This window comes from Theileria parva (genome assembly GCF_000165365.1).
Source record: "Theileria parva strain Muguga chromosome 3 map unlocalized ctg_530, whole genome shotgun sequence".
Classification (NCBI taxonomy): domain Eukaryota; phylum Apicomplexa; class Aconoidasida; order Piroplasmida; family Theileriidae; genus Theileria; species Theileria parva.
Window position 1 is genome coordinate 959,596 of NW_876245.1, and position 22,356 is coordinate 981,951.

The 22,356-nt window shown below is 35.6% G+C and overlaps 8 protein-coding genes across 8 annotated transcripts; 4 read left to right on the forward strand and 4 right to left on the reverse strand.

The window, feature by feature from the left end:
* Positions 1-9: 9 nt before the first annotated feature.
* TpMuguga_03g00464 (uncharacterized protein) lies at positions 10-1,275 on the forward strand (the record flags this gene model as incomplete). The annotated part of the gene is made up of 8 exons (XM_061305700.1): positions 10-261; positions 299-387; positions 423-461; positions 493-783; positions 828-892; positions 923-959; positions 989-1,046; positions 1,076-1,275. The coding sequence occupies exons 1-8, from the start codon at positions 195-197 to the stop codon at positions 1,273-1,275; spliced, it is 846 nt and encodes a 281-aa protein (XP_061161033.1). The 5' UTR covers positions 10-194.
* A 132-nt stretch (positions 1,276-1,407) lies between these two features.
* TpMuguga_03g00465 (uncharacterized protein) lies at positions 1,408-3,970 on the reverse strand (the record flags this gene model as incomplete). The annotated part of the gene is made up of 2 exons (XM_758399.2): positions 1,408-2,655; positions 2,770-3,970. 2 exons carry the CDS (start codon positions 3,968-3,970, stop codon positions 1,436-1,438), a joined length of 2,421 nt encoding a protein of 806 aa, XP_763492.1. The 3' UTR covers positions 1,408-1,435.
* Positions 3,971-4,278: 308 nt separating this feature from the next.
* On the reverse strand, positions 4,279-10,103 carry Dmxl2 (RAVE protein 1 C terminal family protein; the record flags this gene model as incomplete). The annotated part of the gene is made up of 2 exons (XM_061305701.1): positions 4,279-5,270; positions 5,498-10,103. The coding sequence occupies 2 exons, from the start codon at positions 10,101-10,103 to the stop codon at positions 4,279-4,281; spliced, it is 5,598 nt and encodes a 1,865-aa protein (XP_061161034.1).
* A 379-nt stretch (positions 10,104-10,482) lies between these two features.
* Nemf (Fibronectin-binding protein A N-terminus (FbpA) family protein) lies at positions 10,483-14,504 on the reverse strand. The gene is made up of 3 exons (XM_758401.2): positions 14,224-14,504; positions 13,926-14,144; positions 10,483-13,803 (listed from the first exon to the last, which is right to left on the reverse strand). Exons 1-3 carry the CDS (start codon positions 14,455-14,457, stop codon positions 10,507-10,509), a joined length of 3,750 nt encoding a protein of 1,249 aa, XP_763494.1. The 5' UTR covers positions 14,458-14,504; the 3' UTR covers positions 10,483-10,506.
* Positions 14,505-14,754: 250 nt separating this feature from the next.
* Positions 14,755-15,801, forward strand: TpMuguga_03g02615 (Apoptosis-antagonizing transcription factor domain protein; the record flags this gene model as incomplete). The annotated part of the gene is made up of 6 exons (XM_061305891.1): positions 14,755-14,998; positions 15,065-15,288; positions 15,363-15,446; positions 15,476-15,575; positions 15,606-15,688; positions 15,721-15,801. The coding sequence occupies 6 exons, from the start codon at positions 14,755-14,757 to the stop codon at positions 15,799-15,801; spliced, it is 816 nt and encodes a 271-aa protein (XP_061161785.1).
* A 72-nt stretch (positions 15,802-15,873) lies between these two features.
* TpMuguga_03g02170 (uncharacterized protein) lies at positions 15,874-16,188 on the forward strand (the record flags this gene model as incomplete). The annotated part of the gene is made up of 3 exons (XM_061305832.1): positions 15,874-15,939; positions 15,971-16,093; positions 16,126-16,188. The coding sequence occupies 3 exons, from the start codon at positions 15,874-15,876 to the stop codon at positions 16,186-16,188; spliced, it is 252 nt and encodes an 83-aa protein (XP_061161786.1).
* A 66-nt stretch (positions 16,189-16,254) lies between these two features.
* Positions 16,255-16,731, reverse strand: NHP6 (uncharacterized protein). The gene has a single exon (XM_758403.2): positions 16,256-16,731. It carries the CDS (start codon positions 16,555-16,557, stop codon positions 16,273-16,275), a length of 285 nt encoding a protein of 94 aa, XP_763496.1. The 5' UTR covers positions 16,558-16,731; the 3' UTR covers positions 16,256-16,272.
* A 42-nt stretch (positions 16,732-16,773) lies between these two features.
* orc1 (ATPase family associated with various cellular activities (AAA) family protein) lies at positions 16,774-21,419 on the forward strand. Its single transcript, XM_061305702.1, has 10 exons — positions 16,774-18,009; positions 18,421-18,599; positions 18,842-19,021; positions 19,156-19,342; positions 19,552-19,819; positions 19,991-20,157; positions 20,230-20,320; positions 20,422-20,533; positions 20,781-21,132; positions 21,311-21,419. Exons 1-10 carry the CDS (start codon positions 17,727-17,729, stop codon positions 21,406-21,408), a joined length of 1,917 nt encoding a protein of 638 aa, XP_061161035.1. The 5' UTR covers positions 16,774-17,726; the 3' UTR covers positions 21,409-21,419.
* Positions 21,420-22,356: the final 937 nt, after the last annotated feature.

Consider the following 22,356-nt stretch of genomic DNA (forward strand, 5'->3'; position numbering starts at 1 on the left):
TGTGGATGATGTCGTTTCCCCAAAAGTGTAAAAAATCGCTCTGAATAATAATTTTATCCATGAGGATTGTTTTTTAAATTAATAAAAAAATTTTTTCTAAATATAGGCATAACTAGCTTTATTTTTGAGCCTAATTATTACATTTCTTCCTTTTGAATAATCCTCTTACACGGGATAATTTCTTCAAATGTGTAATGCGTTTACACTCATTAAATATTGGATATTTTATTTTAATTTATATCGCAGTTTCAGAGCTTTCAAGTTTGTGGTTTCTAGTACTAATCATCAAAACCTTTAGGCTCAACATTGAATAGAGGAATAAATCGAACCCCCCTCGACACATTTCAAAAATCCTCGGATTATTTAATAATTCACAATGGAAGAAGAGTATTTTTACTAAATTTGTAAAATTCTTACTTCAGTTTTGCGAAAAGGGGACTATTCTGGACGCTAACGATCGGGTATTTTTCAAACTTTAACAGAATTTGTTAGATAAAAGTTGATGACGCACCTCTCAAGTGTGACACTGTGGATAAGTGCTCATTTTTCTGCCAAACTGGCGAGAAGGATTACAACGTCAGTGGCAGTCGTAAGGTGGGGAGGACTATTGAGCGTGTTTTATCTAAAACTGGTGACATAATTCCAAAATCTTCCGTGAATTGGCTCTGTTCTGGAGATAAATGGAACTCTTTGTTTGTGAAGAAGGGCTGGATTACTGGCGTAAAGGGTGATTCAATTCGTAAAATGAACCCTCTGTTCAAGTTCTTTATGAACACTCACGCCGTGAGTTATAAGACTTTGTTGTATTTTTTCTAATATTTGATTAGGAATGTGAAAGCGGTGATTTACTCGACTCTGCAAAGAATTTATCTGTCAAATCCTCTTCTGAAATGTTAGTTTTTTCTCCAACTAATGACTTTAGGTGCAAGACCATGAAGAATTGTGACTTCTTTACTCACGTATTCACTATTCTATTTTATTTGTTTAGACTTTTATCATTGATGAGAAGTTTATGTCGTTTTCTACATTAACTAACTTTTGCAAAGGTGTGCTTTATTTCATTAACACTTCTCAGGCCAGCCTTTGAATTTGACTGCTAAAGACGGCAATTTACTTGGAATTTTAGCTGAGGTGAGCAAAGAAATCGCTGATAAGGGAGAAAACATTTCCAAGGCTACTGCTAAACCTATGTACTACTACGGTGGTCCTATTACCAGTGATCACTACTACGATGATCTCAGACGCGGTTCCATTGTACCCGCCACTAATTTGTAAATTTAATACATCCTATTTATATACCATTAGGTTAAATTCATTAAATTCATGAAGAAATGCACAGATTACGTTTATTAAATCAGTCTATGCAATAAATGTATGCATATAATAAATACATATTAATAAATTTATTGAGAGGATAAAATTATGATTTTTAAAATCAGTAAACGGCAAAGTTTGGTAGTTGAGTGGTTGAGACTTGTTCGTCAGAGTACACAATTGCAATGAATTGCCTGCTGTAGAGTTTAACATTTATAATTTTCAAGGGTTGTTGGGGTGGTTGCGGCTTCTCTCGTGAGAATTTTTGTGAGATAAACTCTCCAATGCTCGAGACAAATGAAGTTGAGCTGACTACGCTGCGGGGCTGTTTCACTATTGAAACGGTGTCAAATATGAGTTTAGGTTTCGAGTATAAACTCGTGAGTTTGTACACCTTGATCTTACTGTCCTCAGTCACGGTGACTATGTTCCCGTTTAGGAGCATGAATGTGGCGATTATCGCTGTGTTTTCCAGTGCGTGGGTGAAGACAATGTCCATGTCAGTTACGCTGAAAACCCTCAAAACGCCCATTGAGTCAAACAACAACAGGTCATACTCGAGTTGAACCTCCTTTGAGCCGTTTGTCACCGTGTCGTTTTTAATCGGTAAAACGCTGGTCACTTTTGGTGTTTCCTCCTTATCCTTAGGTTCCCTCGCGTCTGGGTGTATAAATGACAAGACTATTTTAATCTTTGGGATGTTGTTGTTGCTGTATTCCACAAGGTTCCAAATGCATATACACGGCACGCTGTTCTCTGAAAAGGTCTTCAAACTCTTGCCACTAATCACATCTCTTCCCACCGATTTCAACTCGGAATTACTTGAACTTTCAGGGTTGGAATTTGCATTATTAGGATTTTCAACACTGGAATTCCCAAAATTGGAATTTCCATTATTAGGATCCCCAAAATTGGAATTTTCAGTGGTGGGATTGGTGTTTGACACGGCGAAATCGCCATTTGTATCAACAGAATTTGGCTGATCAGCTTGTGGTTCTTGTGAATTTAACTCCTTCTTAAGTTCTCTACCATTAACCAGTGTGAGATTAATGAAAATGATGTCCCGTTCTATGGATTCCTCTAGGATTCCATTACCCATTGTCAGTACGTAGTATTCTCCCAGCCAAGACATGTAATTTGATGTCAAGTGTGTCTTGAAGCAAATCGTCGGGACACTATTTGCCACCTGGTCCTTCTCACTCTTTCCATTCTTTGAAGGAACTGTATTAGTCAGGTATACCAGGTTCTTCATGTAATAAATCATTGCCCAGCCAAACTTGTCGTATAAACACAGTGAATCACCGGACCAAGATATACTCAGCAAATCTCCAAACAAATTGCCTAACCCATTATTAACAGAATTTATGAAGTTGTATATTTAATATGATGAATAACTGTGTAAACAATAAATTACATAATAAATTATCATGTCTAATGAATGATAGATATGGATACTTGAGTGAAAGGTGGTGAGTTGTAACGTTGAGACGTTGTAGATGTTAATGAGGTTATTGAGTAGAATTTCATTTTTGGTGAACATGAACTCGTTGGAGAGTGTGGACGTGTGCTGAAGTGAGACTGAGTATGATGGCTGAGCTTTATCATTACTTGAGCCGTGGGCGATTGCGTAAATTGGGAAAATTGGGTGAGGCTCAATACCGCCTGAATTATTACTATCCTTAATCTTTAGGAGCATTTGGAGCTTCTCAGATAAAGTAAAGTGGTCCTGTCTAATATTAAACGCTTCTTCGACATGAGACTTTGAGTAGGTGTTCAGGTACCTAAGAAGCCTTAAGAGAATGACCCAGTTGTTGTCCGCGTCATTATTATCCAATTTCCCCTGTTTGTGTAAATTATTATACCGAATTAACAGATTAAGCACGTTTGTAGTTATGTTCTTGTTCAGCTGGTACGGGCACAAATTTGTATTAAGCTCAGTCAGTAGGTACAAATCACTCTTGACTGGTTCCAGAAGCAGCTGGAGTGACAAATGGTTCAAATGCTCATTCATGGTAATGTTTGACATGGAGTAGAAGGTGCTTAGAGTTCTCCCCTTTGCGTTATGGAGTGAGATGAACCTGATCTTCCTAAGATTATCCACGATCCTCTTGAGCACCATGTCACTCTCGTCCCTATTAGCGGTTTCCACCAAGTTGTTTAAATAAATCTGGTGACTTGAGTAGTAGTATAACTTGAAGAAAATGAGCTTCAGGGGTAGAATCATGGGTATTAACAGGTTATCGTAGTTGATTATCTGGTAATCGTCCAGCAGGTTGAACAAGTGGTTATAATCGTCAGTTTCGTCAAAGTATGCGTTATCCGACTCACCTGTGTTATCTGCTTCAGACACGTTATTAATACTCGGCGAGGCGTTGTTGTAGTAGGGGTTTATGTTACAGTTGTTAGAGTAAAGTGAGTATAGCTTATAGTTACAGTTCAGATATGACCACAGCTTATAGAACGAGTTATTGAAGTTACTCAGCACATAATTATTTACAATGTCCATGTGGTCACTGTACTTGTTAGTGTCCTTGTAATTTGAGCCTTCGGCATCCTCAGGGTTATGGTAATTGTAATTCAGTCTGTACAGTGTCTTTGACGACTTCAGGGATAACTTTATCAGCTGGTCTTTGTAGTTGAACAGGTACTTCGACATACTCACACTCAGACGATCCAGCCAAAAGTAATGATAATCTACACATGAATATGGTAATTTAACTTACAATTGGTCTGTTTATATATATAATTCCTCATTAATCCCAATATCGTCTCCACCATCGATAATGTTATTATTATACCAATAAATCTATAAAATAGTTGGTACTGTATAGTTTTACTAATATTATGGCTATAGTATTATTCTATAGTTTTACTAATATTATAGTTGTAGTATTACTGTATAGTCTTAGGTATAGCTATAGTATTATAGATATAATAGTATATCTAAATAATATTGATATAGTTTTACTCTTGGAGTTGTAATTCATCTTGATGTTGTGTTTTTGTGTTTTTATTGGAGGTTGAGAGTATGTTAAATTTCTCAGCGTCAAATGTGTCATTTGCGAATAGCGAGGGTTCTATAGTGTTTATGACTGATTCTAGAAACTGTTTAAGCCACTCATTATTTCCCTTCATCTGGTTAAGTAGTGTGAGTTGTGTGTAGAGTCCATTGTACACCTGAGGTAAAATATCAACCTTGTACAACACTAGCATGAAAACACATGTTAAGGACACTACAAAGCACACGCAAACGATCTCTTCATTCACCAAACTAAGATCACTGTCATATAATCCAACGTCTAATCTGTCCTTTACTTCAATGTCAGGTTGACGTTCTGATTCTAGAGTTCCTGGTTCATTTTCCTTTGAGTTATCCAAATTACTACTGTGGATTGCCAAAAGTGCTAGTTTATTAATCAGATTGAGCTGGAGTGATGGGATATTGAACTCCTGTACACTTAAATTTGAGTCTAAAAATCCAATGAAAGTGTTAACCAGCCTGGTGTAAATACTCTCAATATCAATGTCATATTTTCTGATGGAAATTATTGAGTTGATTTTGTAATAATTTAGAGTCAGTTCCATCTTTAGGGTTGATTTTATCTTTAAAAGTACCTCTACCACACTCAAAGTATTAACATTTACAACCAAATCACTCTCCTCGTTCATCACGAAAATCTCGTCTCCTGTCCTCACAAAATCGCCTTGATCATCCAGTGAACTTCCTGAATGCTGACCTGACTGAGGACTTGAAAAACTAAACAACGAGTGCTGAGAACCCTTTGAGGGTTTCTGTAAATGTTTTGTGGAGATGATCGAGGACAACTTCTTCAGTATTGGACACTTTAAATGTGACTGCTTAAATGTGTAGTTATTAAACTCTACCAATACATTCCCGTCCAAATACTTGTAGTCATCAACATAATAATTACTATTACAATAACTATCATTCAGTCCTACAACATCATTAATTGTGTTGACCACAGTTGTACTATCACTAGAGTAACGTATGGCCATGTACCATTTACTAGGTAATACATAACTATATACTATTAGAATGAATACATAACTATATACTATTAGAATGAATACATAACTATATACTATTAGAATGAATACATAACTATATACTATTAGATATTAATACATAAGTATGTAATAATATTAACAGTGTGTGTAGTACCTTGATTTGTGTAATCGAGATAATCATATTTTTGGTTGAAGTTGTTGAATTTTTGAAAGTGTAGAAAGTTGGAGGCGTAAATGAGAATCTTATCCCAGCTGGTGTAATTAACTACAAAGGAATGGAGTAGCGCTGAAATCATTGGCATTTTATCTAAATAGTAGCGTGAACTATTTCTTATCATCTGCTCCACTTGGAACAGGTCTAACTTCTTCAATACAATTCCAATGCTCACGTTTAAAATCAACTCATCCACTGTACCCGATAACAAATCTAAAATGCCCTCCTCCAAAATCCTCGAATCATGTCCGATCGTCTTATATCCTCTAATCTCCTCAGTCAAACTCCCATTGCCATACATATTTTCGTATGTATGTTTAAGGTATAGACAATTGTTATAATTTTGTTTACCGTATATTCCCGTGCTGTGCACAGCGTTGAAAGAGTGTTTAAGGTGCATGGGATTATAGGTGGTACTATATGGATTAGAATCTGAGTCATCATCGTTGTGGCACAAGAGTTCAACTTGTTTACTTAGTGGATCTTCTACATGTAAATTCTTATTCATTAGTTCTTTCGAGTTTTTGGTATTCAGTGAGCCTGAATCTTGGTCTTTGGGATTACTACTACCAGTCAGTGTGCTGATATCACTTGAATACTCTGGCGATAAATCAATAGAATGTGTATGCAGTAGAATGTACTTGATTTTCCTATTCTGGACCTTGTTAAAAGTGTGGTGGAGACTAAAGTTAAAGAGTTTGGAGATCAGAATTGAGAGTGACAGGTTGTTCAGATACTGATGCACAACGTCTACAGCGTCTTGGATCCTGTTTGCAAGTATTAACATTGCTGATGAGAGTAAATAACGTCTCTGCGAAATTAGTGCAAATGCATTTTTAACACTTGCATCCTTCCAACGCTCCTGAGTAAAATCGTTGGTCAGAAAGTTTGAAAATTTTTCAAACCCTTTGGACTTTAAAAGGAGACTAAAAATCTTAACCTTGCCCTGGAGAATTAAATAAAACCCAAACTGGTCAAAGTCTTCAATATTCCTATACGTCTTCACCTTGAGTCTAAAGTACTTTTCGACATTCTCAAACATGAATTTGAAACTTGTCTTGTTTTTAACCCAGTATCCCACATTTATCATGTCCATATACTCCGTATATGATACTACACTGTCACCAGTTTGAACCGTAGAATTATAATAGTGGTCCAGCTCAATCAGTAAATTATGATCATTCTTTACCAATAACAACCAAATCAGGAAATTCTCTTCACCTTCCTCATCCCTACTCAAGGTAACAGCTTCATCCTTGAATATGTGCTGATTAACTTTAAACTTGTCATCCAGGTGGTCTTTATATTTTGTGAAGAACACGTTGTCCAAATCCGTCAAGTTCTTGTTCTGTGGGAATGTGCTGAAAAATGAAGGCGAAAGTGACGTCATGTATGAAATCAGGTATTTTAATATGTTATGGTCTGGCGTCACCAACTGAGAATTCTGTTCCATTCCAATCCTCAGGAGAATATTTGAATTCTGGCACAGTTTACACAGGTCATCATCTTCGTCGTCTTGTTCTCTTGCTGATTCTATTGATCCAATTACATTTTCCAAGTCTCTGTTACTATTAAATAGTAACAAGTCGTCACTGGTTGACAGATATTTTGTCAGAATATTAATGAGTTGATACTGTTCATACCATGAAAGCCCAATCAGCCTTAGCACTTGCAAATACACAATCAACTCATTCATTAAAAGCTCGTTTTCTTTTCTAAAACTACAATATTCCTTAAAATATTGATTATACTCGTCATCTACTACGTAATCGTTAAGTATGGTTTTCTTAGGCTCCTCGGCGTCGTGGTTGTCTTCGAAGTTCTGCGCTCCGTGGGTCATATTACTCATGTAAATAGTTTTAATTATGTAATCGTAGAAGAATCTGTTAAATCTGCAAAATAACTTTAGTGCCAAAGTCTTAAATATGATACAGTTGCAACCGCCAGAAACATCCTCAGCCACATCAGCACGCTGTTCCTCCGAATACGGATTCGAGTTTGTACAATATATATTATCCTTCAACTGCGACAAAATCCTTCGAAACAGAAATACTAGCATATTAACCAGCTTAGATACTAAGGTGTTAAGACCCAGCTTTAGCATTGCCAGTACACACTCGGGATGGTACACTGGGTACATTTTATTCTTAAAATTACATCCTGTAAATAAAGGCAATTCTCCAACCACATCCTCAGAATATGAACTGGTTGAATTTTCCATATCACCGAAATCTGTGTCATTTTTATACTCTGACGCAGTTGGACAAACGTCTCTCAAGGGCCTGCTCTTGATCAGAATCTTAAGATCATCAATCACATACTCATTTCTACCACTTGTATTTGCTAAATAATACCTGTCCTGGGTTAACAAGTCATAGTAATATCTACTGCTTATTTCAAGCCATTTGATTATTTTATGACTCTTGATCATGTATAGGTATACCACTCCTGAATCAGAGTTATCTGCTGAATCCAATTCATTTGGCGATATTAACTTAAATTTCGATAATAGACAGAAATAATTCGAGTCGTACCATTTTTTAAACTGTATTATCGCGTCATCCAGGTGATCATCAGGCGAACCATTGGGTAATCCATTTGGTGACTCATAATGATTAGATTGGTGAGGACACTGAAATAACCAGCTGCCTTTTAGATTAAGTTTATAATTTTCCCATTTATAAAATCCGCACACATACAGTGAGCCGTCATTTTGTACAAAATCGTCGCCCGGGTCATTTTTACCCATTTCCTTAAAAAACGGCGTTAACAGCACTGATTCATTGTGGTATGGTGTTAAGAGTACAGATTCATTGTCATACGGCGTTAGTAGTACCGACTCCCTATCGTACGGAGTGAAGATAATGAAGTACAGTTGATGATGATATTCAATAACTTGAAAAGTTACCACGTGGCTTAAATTATGAATTTGGTGGTGTGTGATGTCATTTGGGTCGTGTTTCTTGCTTGTGATTGCGCTCAGTGCGCCACTTTTCGAATGAATTATGTAAAGCGTTTCATCCTTTCCGCTGAACACTTTTACGTTTTTCACCTTCTTCGAGCCTTTTATTTTATTTATAAAGTAATTTTCAATGTATACTAGCTCGTTATTTACATTAATGTACAGTGGCGTACTTGGGTGGAACATGTACCTAATCACCAAGCCGACAATGTTGTCTACAGACTCCCTTATGTGCTCGTCTTTCAAAAACAGGTCATACGGGGACAATAGCAAGTTCATACTAATGTCGTTTTCATTTAATAAACTTAGTTTCACCGGTGGCAAGATCTTATTCAAGCCTTTACTTATCTGCATTCCAATCAACTCATCCAAACTCTCATTATCCTTTCCACAAGTCACATTATTGTTAACATTATTGTTGTTAGATTTGTGACTGGAACTATTGACATTGTGATGATTGGATTTGTAAAAATTGGATAAATTTGTGGATTTGAGGGTGATCCATTTACTGACTACGATGGGTGACTTTGTGGTAATTTTATTAGGTCTTAGGGAGTCACTTGTGTATAAAGTTACTAGGCCAGTTTCAAATGTGTGATCACAGATGCAAACTGACTCTATTGACTTGATTTTCACTGGCATTGTTAGCTCACTGCTGCCCAGGAGATACTCACTGGTAACTGCTAGTCTATGATTAAAAAGGCCGTCAACGGCGTAAATCTCAAAATGCTGCACATAATCTTCATACTTGTGGAATAAGATATTATCATATTCCTCACCAGTGTCATCATAAAGTTCTTCTGCCTCATCTTGTGATCCAACACTATAAGCGTCGGTATTAAGATTCGGTAAGTAAATGTCAGACTCTCCTGATTTCAACTCGTATGAGTAATCAGAGTCTAAATCCTCAGTTGAAATGCTGTAACACCTGGTGTTTGTGGTGTTGTAAAAGATCAAAAACGCTCTTTTACTGAAGTTGTAGTCTGAAACTACGCTCTCAATGTTCATCCACAGGCAGTGAAAATTGAGTGTGTAATTATCATTTTGGAGTGGAATTTGAATACAAATTTCAAATGAGTCTTGAAGCTCGTTAAAGCGCCAAATGTAAGCCATGTAATACCTTGTCAGAGTTACCAGGAATAACTTATTTATAGCCGTTGGAAACCCGTAATTCTTCTTCCAACTTGAGCAAATCACTGAATTCTCGTGATACAACGACCACAGCTCATTCTTCAAAATGGTTTTCGAAGTGCGATCTGAATTTTGGGCATACACAAAGCCTAAATTCTCCAACTGAGCTGTCTTACTCAGTAACAAATCCTTTATTAAAGATTCATAACTTTCTAGCCAGAATACGAACAACGTATTATCTATTTTCTTCTCCGTTTGGTTTTTTTTAGGTCTCTTCTTCAAAATCGCTGATACTATTGTCAACTTCTCCCTCTCCTCTGAGGATGAACTTGTGTTCTTGTCATGTAACGAGACTTCAGTGTGGTCAAACACTTCTATTGTACACTTTTCTCTATTTGAAGAGTCGATCCCCTTCACAACCCTCCTTATATGAGATATCTGCTTCAATCTCATTTTATTTTACATCAAATTTGATAAAATTTACGAAAATTTCTCAATTTTTACCAGTTATTTATTAATTATTTGGTGTTGTAACATTGTCCCGAATTTCAGCTCGAAAATTAAAATTATTGGTAGAAAAATGAAATTAAAATATTGACAATTTTTTTGGCCATGTTTTAGTACATTATTTGGCCTTTAAAATCAGTTTATTCTCATTTTATACTTTTTATTCTCAGATTCTACTCCACACCACCAACTTTATACACATTCTTTACTCCATTTCCAACACATTATAACACTCTTTTACGCATAAAACTGTTTTTATCATCACTTTTAGCGCAAATTGTATGCTAAATATTGAACACTAAATATATGATTGTGTGTAAAATACTAATTATATATAATATTATATGTGTTAAATTTTGGAGTTTGTGAATTTGCAGTTACCGATGAGTGTAAGTGTGAGTTGGTCGGTGGTGATGAGTTTGAGGTAATGTGCTCGTTCGGGATCATTTTTAATAAAGTGTTGGAGTGACTGTGTTGCGATGGTACCTTTTTTGGCATTTCCCGGCACAAGTTTCAGGGCGTTTTTATAATGTTTAATCGCAGAAAAGGGGGCGCACATCGGAATTACATTAATAACATCGTCGTCTTCCTTCAATTCTTTAGTTAAACATGAAAGCTGCTTCATGTAATATTCAAGCTCCTTGTCACTTATCGTCTCTATCTCCTTAAACTTCTCACTCTGCCCAGTACTCACAGAGTTGCCATAACTTATCTTACCCACCTGATTCGGAGTAAATTGTGATTTCTGATTTGAAGATTGTGATTTTTGATTTGAAGATTGTGATTTCTGATTGGTGGATTGTGATTTCTGATTGGTGGATTGTGATTTTTGAGTTTTGGCTTGGATTTTCTTTGAACCTGTGAGTAGTCTTCTGAGTTCCTGTGTCTCCTCATCGTCCTGGGCGTACTTTTTCTTTATCTTACTCACTTTCTGGTTTATAAATCGCATCATCCTACTCGAACCTCTACTCTTTACTTGCGTCATCTCCAGCTTAACATTAACATTAGTATTCTCAAAAGGTTTCAGTTTAGTATTCTCAGGTTTCAGTTTAGTATTCTCAGAAGGTTTCAGTTTAGTATTCTCAGAAGGTTTCAGTTTGGTATCGGAATTAGTTGTGGATTTGACATCACTACTGGTTCGAGAGTTACTGGAGTCTCCAGAGTTGAGTGGTATGAAATCGTTGAATTTGGGGAACTTTGGGTTAACGGCTGTGAGTTTTCTGCTTCTAATTTTACGTACAGCTTCCTCACTATGCTCCAACTTCTCAGGCTCCAATATTCGCACCGATTTTCTCTCCACATTATCACACGACTCGGGACTTGCACTATTTGAATCTAGTTCAACTTTTGAAACTGATTCAACTTTGGTAACAGGTTTCACATTGGTAACAGGTTTCACATTGGTAACATGTTCACTTTGTTGAGTGGGTTGGGGTTGCATATCTTTGGACGATTTGGTGGAGATTTGAGTTGAGGATGATTTGCTGGATTTGCTAGTTTTGGTTAAATTTAACTTTTGTAGTTGATGTTTTAACTTTAGGAGCTTAGATTTTAGTGGATGTGCTGTTGGTAATCTTCCCCTCGTTCTCTTTTGTATATTGGCCTCATACTCCTCCAACATCTCCGCGTGACCAATTCTCACACTCTTATCTTCCACATCCTCCACATCTTCTACATCCTCTACAGTGTTTCCTTCAGTATCTTCATCTTCTACATCTTCTACAGTGTTTTCTTCAGATTCAGGATCTTCAGCTGAGTCAGAAACATCTTCGTCGTCTTCTTCCAGAGAATCTTCAGAGTTTTCATTTTCCTCCTCTTCTACTGAAGTTTCCTCATCCTCATCATCCCCAAGATCCTCGGAATCATCTTGGTCATCTTCCGGAGTAATCTCTTCATCAACGATAGTATCATCACTGCCTTCCACAGTAACCTCATCGCCATCATCCTCCACCGTGTCTTCATCGTCGGAGTCATCTTCATCTACCTCATCATCTTCCACGTCTACCTCATCATCTTCCACATCTTCCTCATCTTCATCATCTACCACATCTTCCTCATCTACGACATTATCTACAGTACCCTCACCGTCAAGGGTATCTTGGAAATTGGTTGGTTCGAGAGAGTGGAATGGATGTACTTGGAAAAGGTATGTGATGCCCATTTCGAGTTTTTGGGGTGGTAGATAATTCTTTTTACCTCGAATTACAAAAGAGCCCTGGGGTACATATTCACCTGTGGGTGGCGTTTTTGACACCTGGTGCCAGTACACCCACCAACTCTGAACTGAAAACTTCTCATTCCATGCCGTGCTCAAACATACCGCAAAATTCCCAGCCTCGTCAATTGACTCTTTCACACTCTTAATCATGTCATACGGAGGACTAGTATTGGTAGTCTCGGTGTTGTCTGACGTAGTACCAGTGGTAAGGTTAAAACTGGAGGAGTTAGAATTAGTCTTGAGAATAACGGAAGCTGCGCCGTGAATATCTGCGTGAAAGTATAAATCGCCGTTGGTTAAGTATTTTTTAACTAGGAGTTCATTTTGAAGCGCGTCTCTGCCGGCAAGAACTAAGTACCCCTGACTTGTGATAAACCAGTAGAACTTCTCAAACCAGAACCGTTTCCTAACACTGCTGATCCTGACGTCTCTTTTATTCTTGTCAGTTTTCTTAGTTTCTTGTTTTTTTAAGGATTTGGTCACCTTTTTCAGGGCGTATTCCTTCCCTATCTTCGTTCGCTCCAATTTATTCTCCAGCCGTTTCCGCTCATTATATAACTTTTTCAAGTTCTGGTGACTATTCAAACGATAATCCAGTGATACAGATGCTGTCAAATCTTTACTAAGCTTACTCTGGGTGCCAGATTTACCAGGTTTACCCGATTGACCCCCTTGACTCAGTTGGTCAGAACCACTAATTGGGTTGTGAAAGATGAGAGTTTGAGTTGGGATGTTAATTTCTTTAATGTAGTGTACGAGTGGGTGATTTTGTTTCCGTTGAATTTGGAGTTGTTCGTAAATATCATTCCAGGAAGCACCAGAGGCAATAAGTGCCTTAGTGAGGTTTAAGCAGTTTTCAGCGATATCAACATTCTCCTCCAATAACTTAATCTCCAAATCAAGTTTCCTAATGTCCTCCACTAACTTTTGCTCACGTTTGTCCTGGTCAATTTTAATTTTATTGAGCTTGGTTGGTTTCTTGTCTTGGGTTTTCTTTTCCTGTTTTGCCAGCTCGTGTTTGGTAAAAAAAGCGTCAACCGCGTCGTTAAAGTCTTCAAAATACTCAGAATTCTCCTGCTCAAACAGGCCAAAGTCCTCCATCTCTCCCTTCTGATTCTTATATAAATAACCTCCAATCTTGTCCTTTCCACTTAACAATTCGGATAAATAAGTTCGTATGCATTCGACATAGTGATAAACAGTGTCCAAATCTTCCAAATTGTATACTCTGTCCAGGTCCTTAGGATCAACACCGTCACCCTTGGTATTTTTTAATTTTAATTTTAACACTGAGAAAATAAACGAATGGTGAATTGACGGGAATAAATTTTTAATAATGTCCGTTAACTTGTTACCAACAATCAACTCCTCCACCAACGGCCTCCTCAACTTCTCAAACCATGAATTATATTCCATATCATACACATACTACAATACACATTAGTATTATACTGTAAATATTACTGTAACAGCGTAAATTATGGCCAATTATAGGCTAAATTATAGCTAAAATACGATAAATAAGTGGTAAAATCTGTGTATTTCCATACGTTGGATCCGACTTTGAAGAATTTATCACCGGTGTTTTGGGGTCTGAGTACTGTGAGAACTTTATATTCGTGATCCGTGAGGTAAATATTTCCGGGTAAAAACAACTGTACTATCAGATGATGCGCATATTCCTCTGAACTAAAGGTAAAATCTATTACTCTATCCTGTGATATCTGACTTATATCCCGCAATCTACGATTCCTCAAGTGCTTCCTCAACTAATACACCATCACAATTGTGTCACCATAACTAAGTAATTAACTGTATAATTGAATAAGTAAAGTGAGTGAATGGTACTTTGGCGTTAAAATTTGAGGGCAGGTGGTCTACGGATCTGAGGAATTGAGTGGCGTGAATTCTGCATCCGATTTCAATGAGGATGTAAATTTTATTCTCATTTTTCGAGAATTTGAGGATAAAAATTCGGTTAGTAATGTCATAAATGTTTACCAACGTCAGATTTGAGATCAGTTTCTTCAAATTCGATACTACCACCGCCACATCCACAGCATTCAAACGCTCCTTCGCCATTCTCAAATTATCTCACAATATCTCACAAATTATCTCAAAAATATATTACAAATTATCTCAAAAATATATTACAAATTATCTCAAAAATATATTACAAATTACTTACAAATTGTCATGTGATTATTTAAAAAATAATATTATAAAATTATTCAGATAAAATTAAAATGATTGAATAAATTAAATTAATTGAAGGAAAATAAATAATTTATGGATTAAAATTTGATGGAAATAAAAATGTGTATGTGAATTTGGGATAATTACCCTCTATGCCACATCGAGTAGTAAAAAGGTTATAAAATGAAAACTAAACTAAATAAGAAGAATGGAATAGTTAAAAGGCAATTAATTGAGTATAATAATTTACTGAAGATTCGAGTTTATTTACAGAAAATTAACTCCTGTATTCAACGGTGGCCGCATCCCCTTTTATCCAATTTAATAGCTGAAAATTTACAATCTCACGAGATCCAGCAACTAAATCAAATTAAAGCTAATTTACTCCAAATACTTAAAATTTTCTTCTCAAAACTCTCCAAACCAAGTAATTCCTCCACTAATACTATTTACCATGTTTACCCTAATACTATTTTTAACCGACATTTCATAGGTTTAATAAGGTTTAAGCCTGACGTGTTTGGTGATTTTGACTATTTATTGAGGCGGAGAACTTATTTATTGGAGCGTTTGGATTACCTAAACGACATTTCAAACTTTAACGTTAACCGTTCCTTCAACGTTATTGACAATAACATCTCATCGCACATTAAGTTTTTCCACCAAAACCCTGAGAAATTTATCAATAAATCACACATCCTCAATTTACCTCAAAACGTATCTCCACACTACTGAGTCTATTGAGTAAATATTGAGTTAATATTGAGTAAATATTGTTAATATTATTGTAGTTGGTTGGATTTGAATTTCTGAGTACAAAGTGCGGATTTGAAGAGTCTAAGCGGTTACACATTGCTCAGATTTACAACGACCAAGTAAGTTACGTTGTTAATCTGTGGCTCAGGTGTTTTATGTGAAGTTGTTGAATTATTTAATACAAAATGACGAAAATTCTGAGATAGACTTAAAAAACGAAGAATCCCTCATTAAAAATAACCAGCATAGTAATTGCCCAGTGATGTAATAATTTTTAGATAAACTGAGATTATCACTGAATAAAACGGCAAAGGATAAGAAAATAAGATACACGCTCATCGAAAAATTACAGAATTTTGTTGTATCAAACCATAATATTCTCATTTGTCTTAGGAGAGGACTAATAACAAAAGCTTTAATTCGCCAGAATTCACAAACTTATTAATCAACTCACTCTTCAACCAACTCAATTAACTGTACAACTAATTCAACTCACTTTTCAACTGATAATTTAGTAACTAAATTACGAACTAAATGGTCTGTGGTATGAGTAAAAGGGTGGAGATTGGTGATGAGAAGTATGATTTACAAGAGTACATAAATCTGTTCAACGTAACGATTTACACGGTAATATTGTTGATAGGACGGCCTGGAGGAGTTGGTGATAGTCTGCTCAGTTCGTAATTCCCCCCGTGGTATCTCGCTGTGCGAGCGAATTAAGCGCTCAGTAAAGGTCAATTCTACCATAGAAATGTCAAATTTCCTCGTAACCCAAAGATAAATTTTATGTTATTTCAGGCCACAGGAACCGATCGCAGAAACTCTTGCAAACTCATAATTAAACTGAGTAAATCCAATTAATCTGATGTAATATCATGTATAATAGATAAAATTGCGTGTAAATAGTGTGAATAGTATGAAAATGTGGAAAGGGAGTTGATGAGATTATTTGTTGTAGGCGGCTTTTTCTTTTTCGTATCTGGCCCTGTCGGCTTCAGCGAGTTTTTCATAGGGTGCCTTTTCACTTTCATCGAGTGAGTTCCAGGCGGCACCGACAAGTTTGCCGACTGCGGCAACATCTCTGGCAAGGTCGGGGTTTTCGCGGACGAGTTCGGCGCGTTTCTCCTTGGCAAAGAACATATAAGAAGATAGTGCGCGTTTAGGCGCGTTCGGGTCCTTCTTGGCACGCTTGGACTTCTTACCAGCTGATTTCGATACCTTCGCTGCCATTTTAAACGTTAGCGCTGTAGTGGTGAAGGTGCTAAAACTCCTGTGACGGAACAGATTTGTAAATCTAAATTTATAAGCTATTATAATTTAGACTGAGCAATTAAGCTTCTACGAAACCAAGTTAATTTATTCAAAAATACTAACGTATTTCAAGAGTATAGGGCTCCTTGATAATTGGGATACTGTGGTATCTGATCAATGGGGAATTTTTCGAGACTTCACTAATCTTCTCCAACTACACATAATTTCAACTACTCTATCAAATTATTTAAAATCTTGTCTATTTCAATGCTTTACCGACAATTCGCGCTTTTTTCCATTTCCTCACCTATTCAACCGAATTTCATGTCCCTCATAATTAAAGCCGACACTTTACCCCGAAATCCACTCTACCTTCCTTTAACTTTCTCATAACCAATTACACAATTTTGGAACTTTTATCTACTTTAAAATTCCCGAACTGATCCACCACAATTCACTTTATGTGTCTAACGCACTGGAGAATTTTCCACTTTCACACTTTTTCCACTCACTCTCCACAACCTTCCATTCTCACACCTGAAAATTATTTCCCATCATTTATTTTTTTATTCTCCTTAGCTAATTTTATTATTCAGTCACTCGAGAGTTTACTGTTGTCTTGTCTCAAAATGTGTTACGCAGTCCTCAGACTTATTCCTGACACATTCCAACTAAATTTTACTACTCCTCAGTAATCTCAATTTTACACCAATTAATACATGTTATTCCTATTTTTACACGTGATTCCACAATATTTTGGAGTCTTCCGTTTGTCGTGATTAGTTCATTTTAAATTATTATTTTTCGTACATTTTGAAGATTTTTTATTCTGGCTAATTTTAGCTTAATTTTGTGAATTCGTTAGTTTTTCAGAATTTTTAACTTTTTACCATTTTTCACTTCCACCAAATTTCAACTTTGTTGTATGATTTTATTATCTTCAAGATTTCAATTTTTCATTAAAAATTTTATTCTCCGCAATTTTTCAAATTTTTTCACAAATATTTCAAATTTTTTCACAAATATTTCAAATTTTTTCACAAATATTTCAAATTAATTTGATTAATTTACAAAAAAATAATATTTTAATTTTTTCCTCAAATTCCTCCAAATTTCACTAAAATTCCTCTAATTTAGATTTGTGAACCATGCAATTACTGCGTAGTAGTGGAAGAACTAAGCGTACTTACGTGGACGACTCGGTGGTTTCACCGATCCCTGAGCACATCAAGGGTATAAAAAGAACTAAAACTAAATCTGACGAAGCTTATTCGTATGTGAGAGACCCTTACGGTGAAGTGATTGCCAATATTAATGGCAAAAAGTTCTATAGATCTGCCCTCATCCACGATGAAATCATTTCCATTTACGACTCCGTTGATGTTCTGAGGACAAACAATAAGTCGAAAAATGTCAGAGAATCTAATCTGGGTACGTAACGGAGCTTGCTAGCGCTCACACAGATTACTCATTTAGTTCCCTAGTTAACTATTTTTCCATACCCTCACTAGTTCCTTAGTTAACTATTTTTCCATACCCTCACTAGTTCCTTAGTTAACTATTTTTCCATACCCTCACTAGTTCCTTAGTTAACTATTTTTCCATACCCTCACTAGTTCCTTAGTTAACTATTTTTCCATACCCTCACTAGTTCCCTAGTTAACTATTTTTCCATACCCTCACTAGTTCCCTAGTTAACTATTTTTCCATACCCTCACTAGTTCCCTAGTTAACTATTTTTCCAAACCCTCACTAGTTCCCTAGTTAACTATTTTTCCAAACCCTCACTAGTTCCTTGGTTACTTACTACTTAGTCATTTACATAGTTGATTCTGTGATTAGCAAAGATATCGGCGATTTATGTGGACACGAATGGTAAATTAATGGCTGAGGTGGCGTTTTATTTCGACTCTGGAGAGGAAATTCCAACCTCTGACAACGCCACAGAACCCCTAACCCACCCGCTAGACAATAAATGGAAAGGATTCACACACGTTAACGAAGTTGTTGCATACAATAAAGTACTTTTTACTCCCTTTTACTACTTAGTTATTTTTTGCCATTCTTTTCCTCTACTATACTTAATTATATACTTAAGTTAATTATATACTTAAGTTAATTATATACTTAAGTTAATTATATAGTTAAGTTAATTATATAGTTAAGTTAATTATATAGTTAAGAATACAATTACTGTGTTAATTACTATAATAATGTGGTAATTACTATAATAATGTGTTAATTAATATAATAATGTGAGTAGTTTGAGGATGTGGAGATAGAGACGTTTGATGAGAAGGTGAATGTGCATGGAAGTAAGGAGGAGTATTTGAATGAGATAAACTCTGGCGGCGATGAGGAAATTAACGTCTTCTGCAACTACATCTGCTATCATGAAAATTACTCCGTACTACCCTTCAATATACATACCGATTGGGAAAACGTATCACCATACTATTACTATACTACTCTTAACTATACCTTAACTATATACCTATACTACATACCCCTAGAGGGAGCTAATTAGATATATAGAGAAGAGGGAGCTACTTAAGTATATACATAAGATGTGTATAGGTGATGGTAGAGAGTAGTAAATATCATAGTATATATTATCCGAAGATGATATATAAGGAGACACCGTGTGTTGTGGAACCTCTCAGCCCCGAACTTAAACTACAATTAAACAGCACTGAACGCATCCTAGGCCGCGAAGATGAAGCCGATAAAATACGCACTTTCATGGAAACCAATATCAAACAAGGTAACTCACAACTATTTAACTCACAACTAATTTTCCACACTAATTAACTCATAACTAATTTTCCATACTAATTAACGCATAACTAATTTTCCATACTAATTAACGCTAACTAATTTTCCACACTAATTAACGCATAACTAATTTTCCATACTAATTAACGCATAATATTATACTTTAACGATTAATAGTATAAAGTGATAATGTGTTAGGGGGAACGGGTCAGGTATTGTACATCAGTGGTGTGCCTGGAACGGGTAAGACTGAGACGGTGAAGATGGTGTCTAAGGAGTTAATTGGTAAGAAATTAAAGGGTCAAATACCTTGGTTCGACTTGGTGGAAATCAACGCCGTGCATCTCTCAAGACCTAATGAACTCTACAGAGTGTTTTATAATAAATTATTCGCTAAACCCGCTCCTGCCTCACATATTTGTTATGAAGAACTTGATAAATATTTTACTAACAATATGACGCCATGGTATTACGTTACGGTGGTTGCTACCGCTTAGTTATTTCCTACTCAGTTCCACAGTTATTTAACCCTTTTGGCGCACCTTTCTCCGTAACGGAGATTGTACAACTAACTTCTTCAGTTATTTACTCCTGAAGTAGTAAATTCTGTATTATTAATTATATATTAATATTTTAGTGTATTGATAGTGGATGAGGCTGACTACATAGTAACAAAGACGCAGAAGGTATTGTTTAATTTGTTTGACTTGCCGTGTAAAAAGAGCTCCAAGTTCATCCTCATTATCATCTCCAACACCATGGACCTCAACTATAAAATGAAATCCTCCATACAATCCAGACTAGGCATATATTACACAGTTTACTCACATTCATCGTAGTATACAGTTGTAGTAAATTGTATTAATATTTGCGTAGGATTTGGGAGTTTGGTGTTTAAGCCGTATAGATATCAGCAAATAGTACAAGTCATTGAAAGTAAACTCGGAAAATACTCCATCATCGATCCGTAATAATAACTCAGTCATTCATTCACACTTTTACACATTTACACACTATTTTACTATTTTACACACTATTTTACACACTAACTAGTGAATGTTCGGATAGAGTGGCACTGCAGTTGTGTGCTAGGAGGGTTACGAATTACAGTGGTGACATGAGGAAGGCTTTACAAATTTGTAAACTTGCCATTAAAGAATCAAACGGAAAGAAAATTACTGTACGTTACGGTGCTTGGTCCGGCGTGTATTAGTTATTTCTCACTCAGCTCTCCTCTATACACTATTTACTCCCTCCATAGCTTATTTCCTCAGTTACTCGCTACTACACAGTTACTCAGTTATTTACTCCCTCTAGAGCTTATTTCCTCAGTTACTCACTACTACACAGTTACTCAGTTATTTACTCCCTGCTGGTCACTATTTCCCTAGATATGTACAGTAGTTAATGTGTAACCCCTTAAACAGGTGAGTGAGATGAGTAGGATAAGTAATATGGTATTGAATTCGTCGATATCAGATGCGTTGCAATATGTTTCGGTGGGAATGAAATGTCTCCTGGTCTCAATAATCTTAGTGTTAAAGGAGGTCCAGTTATCGATAGCGCCTGCAGTTCAGGTTTATAACACGTTCCGTGGCATGATCACAGTACTGAAGCCGGAACTTGAGAATTGTCTCTGTAAAGACTCGTTTAAGCATTTGTTACTGTCAAGCTTAAATAACGGCGTGATTTCACTAGAGCCCACAGTCTTCTCCAGCTTCTCACTCACAGATAAAAAGAAAATACACAAAGTCTTTGAAGATATTAATGAAGACTTAGGTAAAAATTATTCATCCTAATTTAAACATTAATTATTTAGTTTATTATTTTAATGAATATTTGTGCTAATTTAAACAGACTAATTATTTGGTTTATTATTTTAATGAATATTTGTGCTTTTAAACGGATTAATTATTTAGTTTAATGAATATTTATGAGTTTGGAGATTGATGAGTAGGAGATGTAGGGATAACGTTTCAAATTGATATTGGACATTTGGTTACAGCATTGGCAAAGGATCCTTACTGGCAATCCAAACTGGAATCTATCACATAATCCAACTAATAGTATTAATAATAATAATAATAGTATTAGTATTAGTATGAGTATTAGTATGAGTATGTTTAGATGGGTGGAGTAACTGGAGTACTAGGGTTAGAGTGATTAGGATAAATAGTATTTAGACTATTGAGACTATGCATAGAGTATCTAGAGTGGATATATGTATGTGATAGGTACTCTAGGCGTATAATTAGCCCACCCAGGAGGGTGTTACTCGTGCCTTGTAAAGCATAACTTTAGGGCCTAGTTACCCAGTTTACACAGTTAATTATTTTTATTTAATAATTTTCTGATGCTTAACAATGTTAAATCTGTTGGTTTATGTTGAAATTTTGGATTTTTAAAATTTTCGAATTTTTTCGATTTTGGCCAGGACCCAAAAGTGACAATTAAGTTCCGAAAAAAATAAAAATTTTTCGACTATTGAGAAAATTAAATTAATTAATCCCAAATCATCTTAAACATCGTTTTAGACATAAAACTACTTAAAATTAGTTCTAAAAGTTGTTAATTAGTGTAGAAAATTTGGTTTCAATGTGTATCCTCGGGTACACTTGACAGGATATTAGACAGTTTTATCTCTCTAGTAGAGATAAATTTTCTAATTATTACCCTAAAATAACACTAATTTAACTTTAAAATAGATAAATTATCCTAAATTGAGTTAAATAAATTAGATTTCTGGGCTAACAAATCCTAGAAACTCCCCTTAAATTAACAAAATAAATATAAAATTCCCTAATTATATACTAATAATACTCTTAAAACTTTTATCTAAATATCTACAATTCGATATTTAAATATATTATACCTATAATGATGCTTATCTAGGCCTGGATCCCATATATTTGGGAGATAATCTAGTGTATAAAATTCGCACTGACTGAAAATATTCAATTTATAACATTAGCCATCAGAGTTTTAAGTTGAGGAATGTGTAGA

Excerpts from the sequence above, each read along its gene's own strand:
- orc1 (XM_061305702.1), top strand. The coding sequence starts at position 17,727 with ATGCAATTACTGCGTAGTAGTGGAAGAACTAAGCGTACTTACGTGGAC. Across the intron at positions 19,820-19,990 it reads ACTAACAATATGACGCCATG|TGTATTGATAGTGGATGAGG; the intron begins GTATTACGTTAC and ends TTAATATTTTAG. Across the intron at positions 21,133-21,310 it reads AGATATTAATGAAGACTTAG|GAGATGTAGGGATAACGTTT; the intron begins GTAAAAATTATT and ends ATTGATGAGTAG.
- Nemf (XM_758401.2), bottom strand. The coding sequence starts at position 14,457 with ATGGCGAAGGAGCGTTTGAATGCTGTGGATGTGGCGGTGGTAGTATCG. Across the intron at positions 14,145-14,223 it reads CCTCAAATTTTAACGCCAAA|TTGAGGAAGCACTTGAGGAA; the intron begins GTACCATTCACT and ends ATGGTGTATTAG. Across the intron at positions 13,804-13,925 it reads TCTTCAAAGTCGGATCCAAC|TATGTGTATGATATGGAATA; the intron begins GTATGGAAATAC and ends TGTGTATTGTAG.
- NHP6 (XM_758403.2), bottom strand. The coding sequence starts at position 16,557 with ATGGCAGCGAAGGTATCGAAATCAGCTGGTAAGAAGTCCAAGCGTGCC.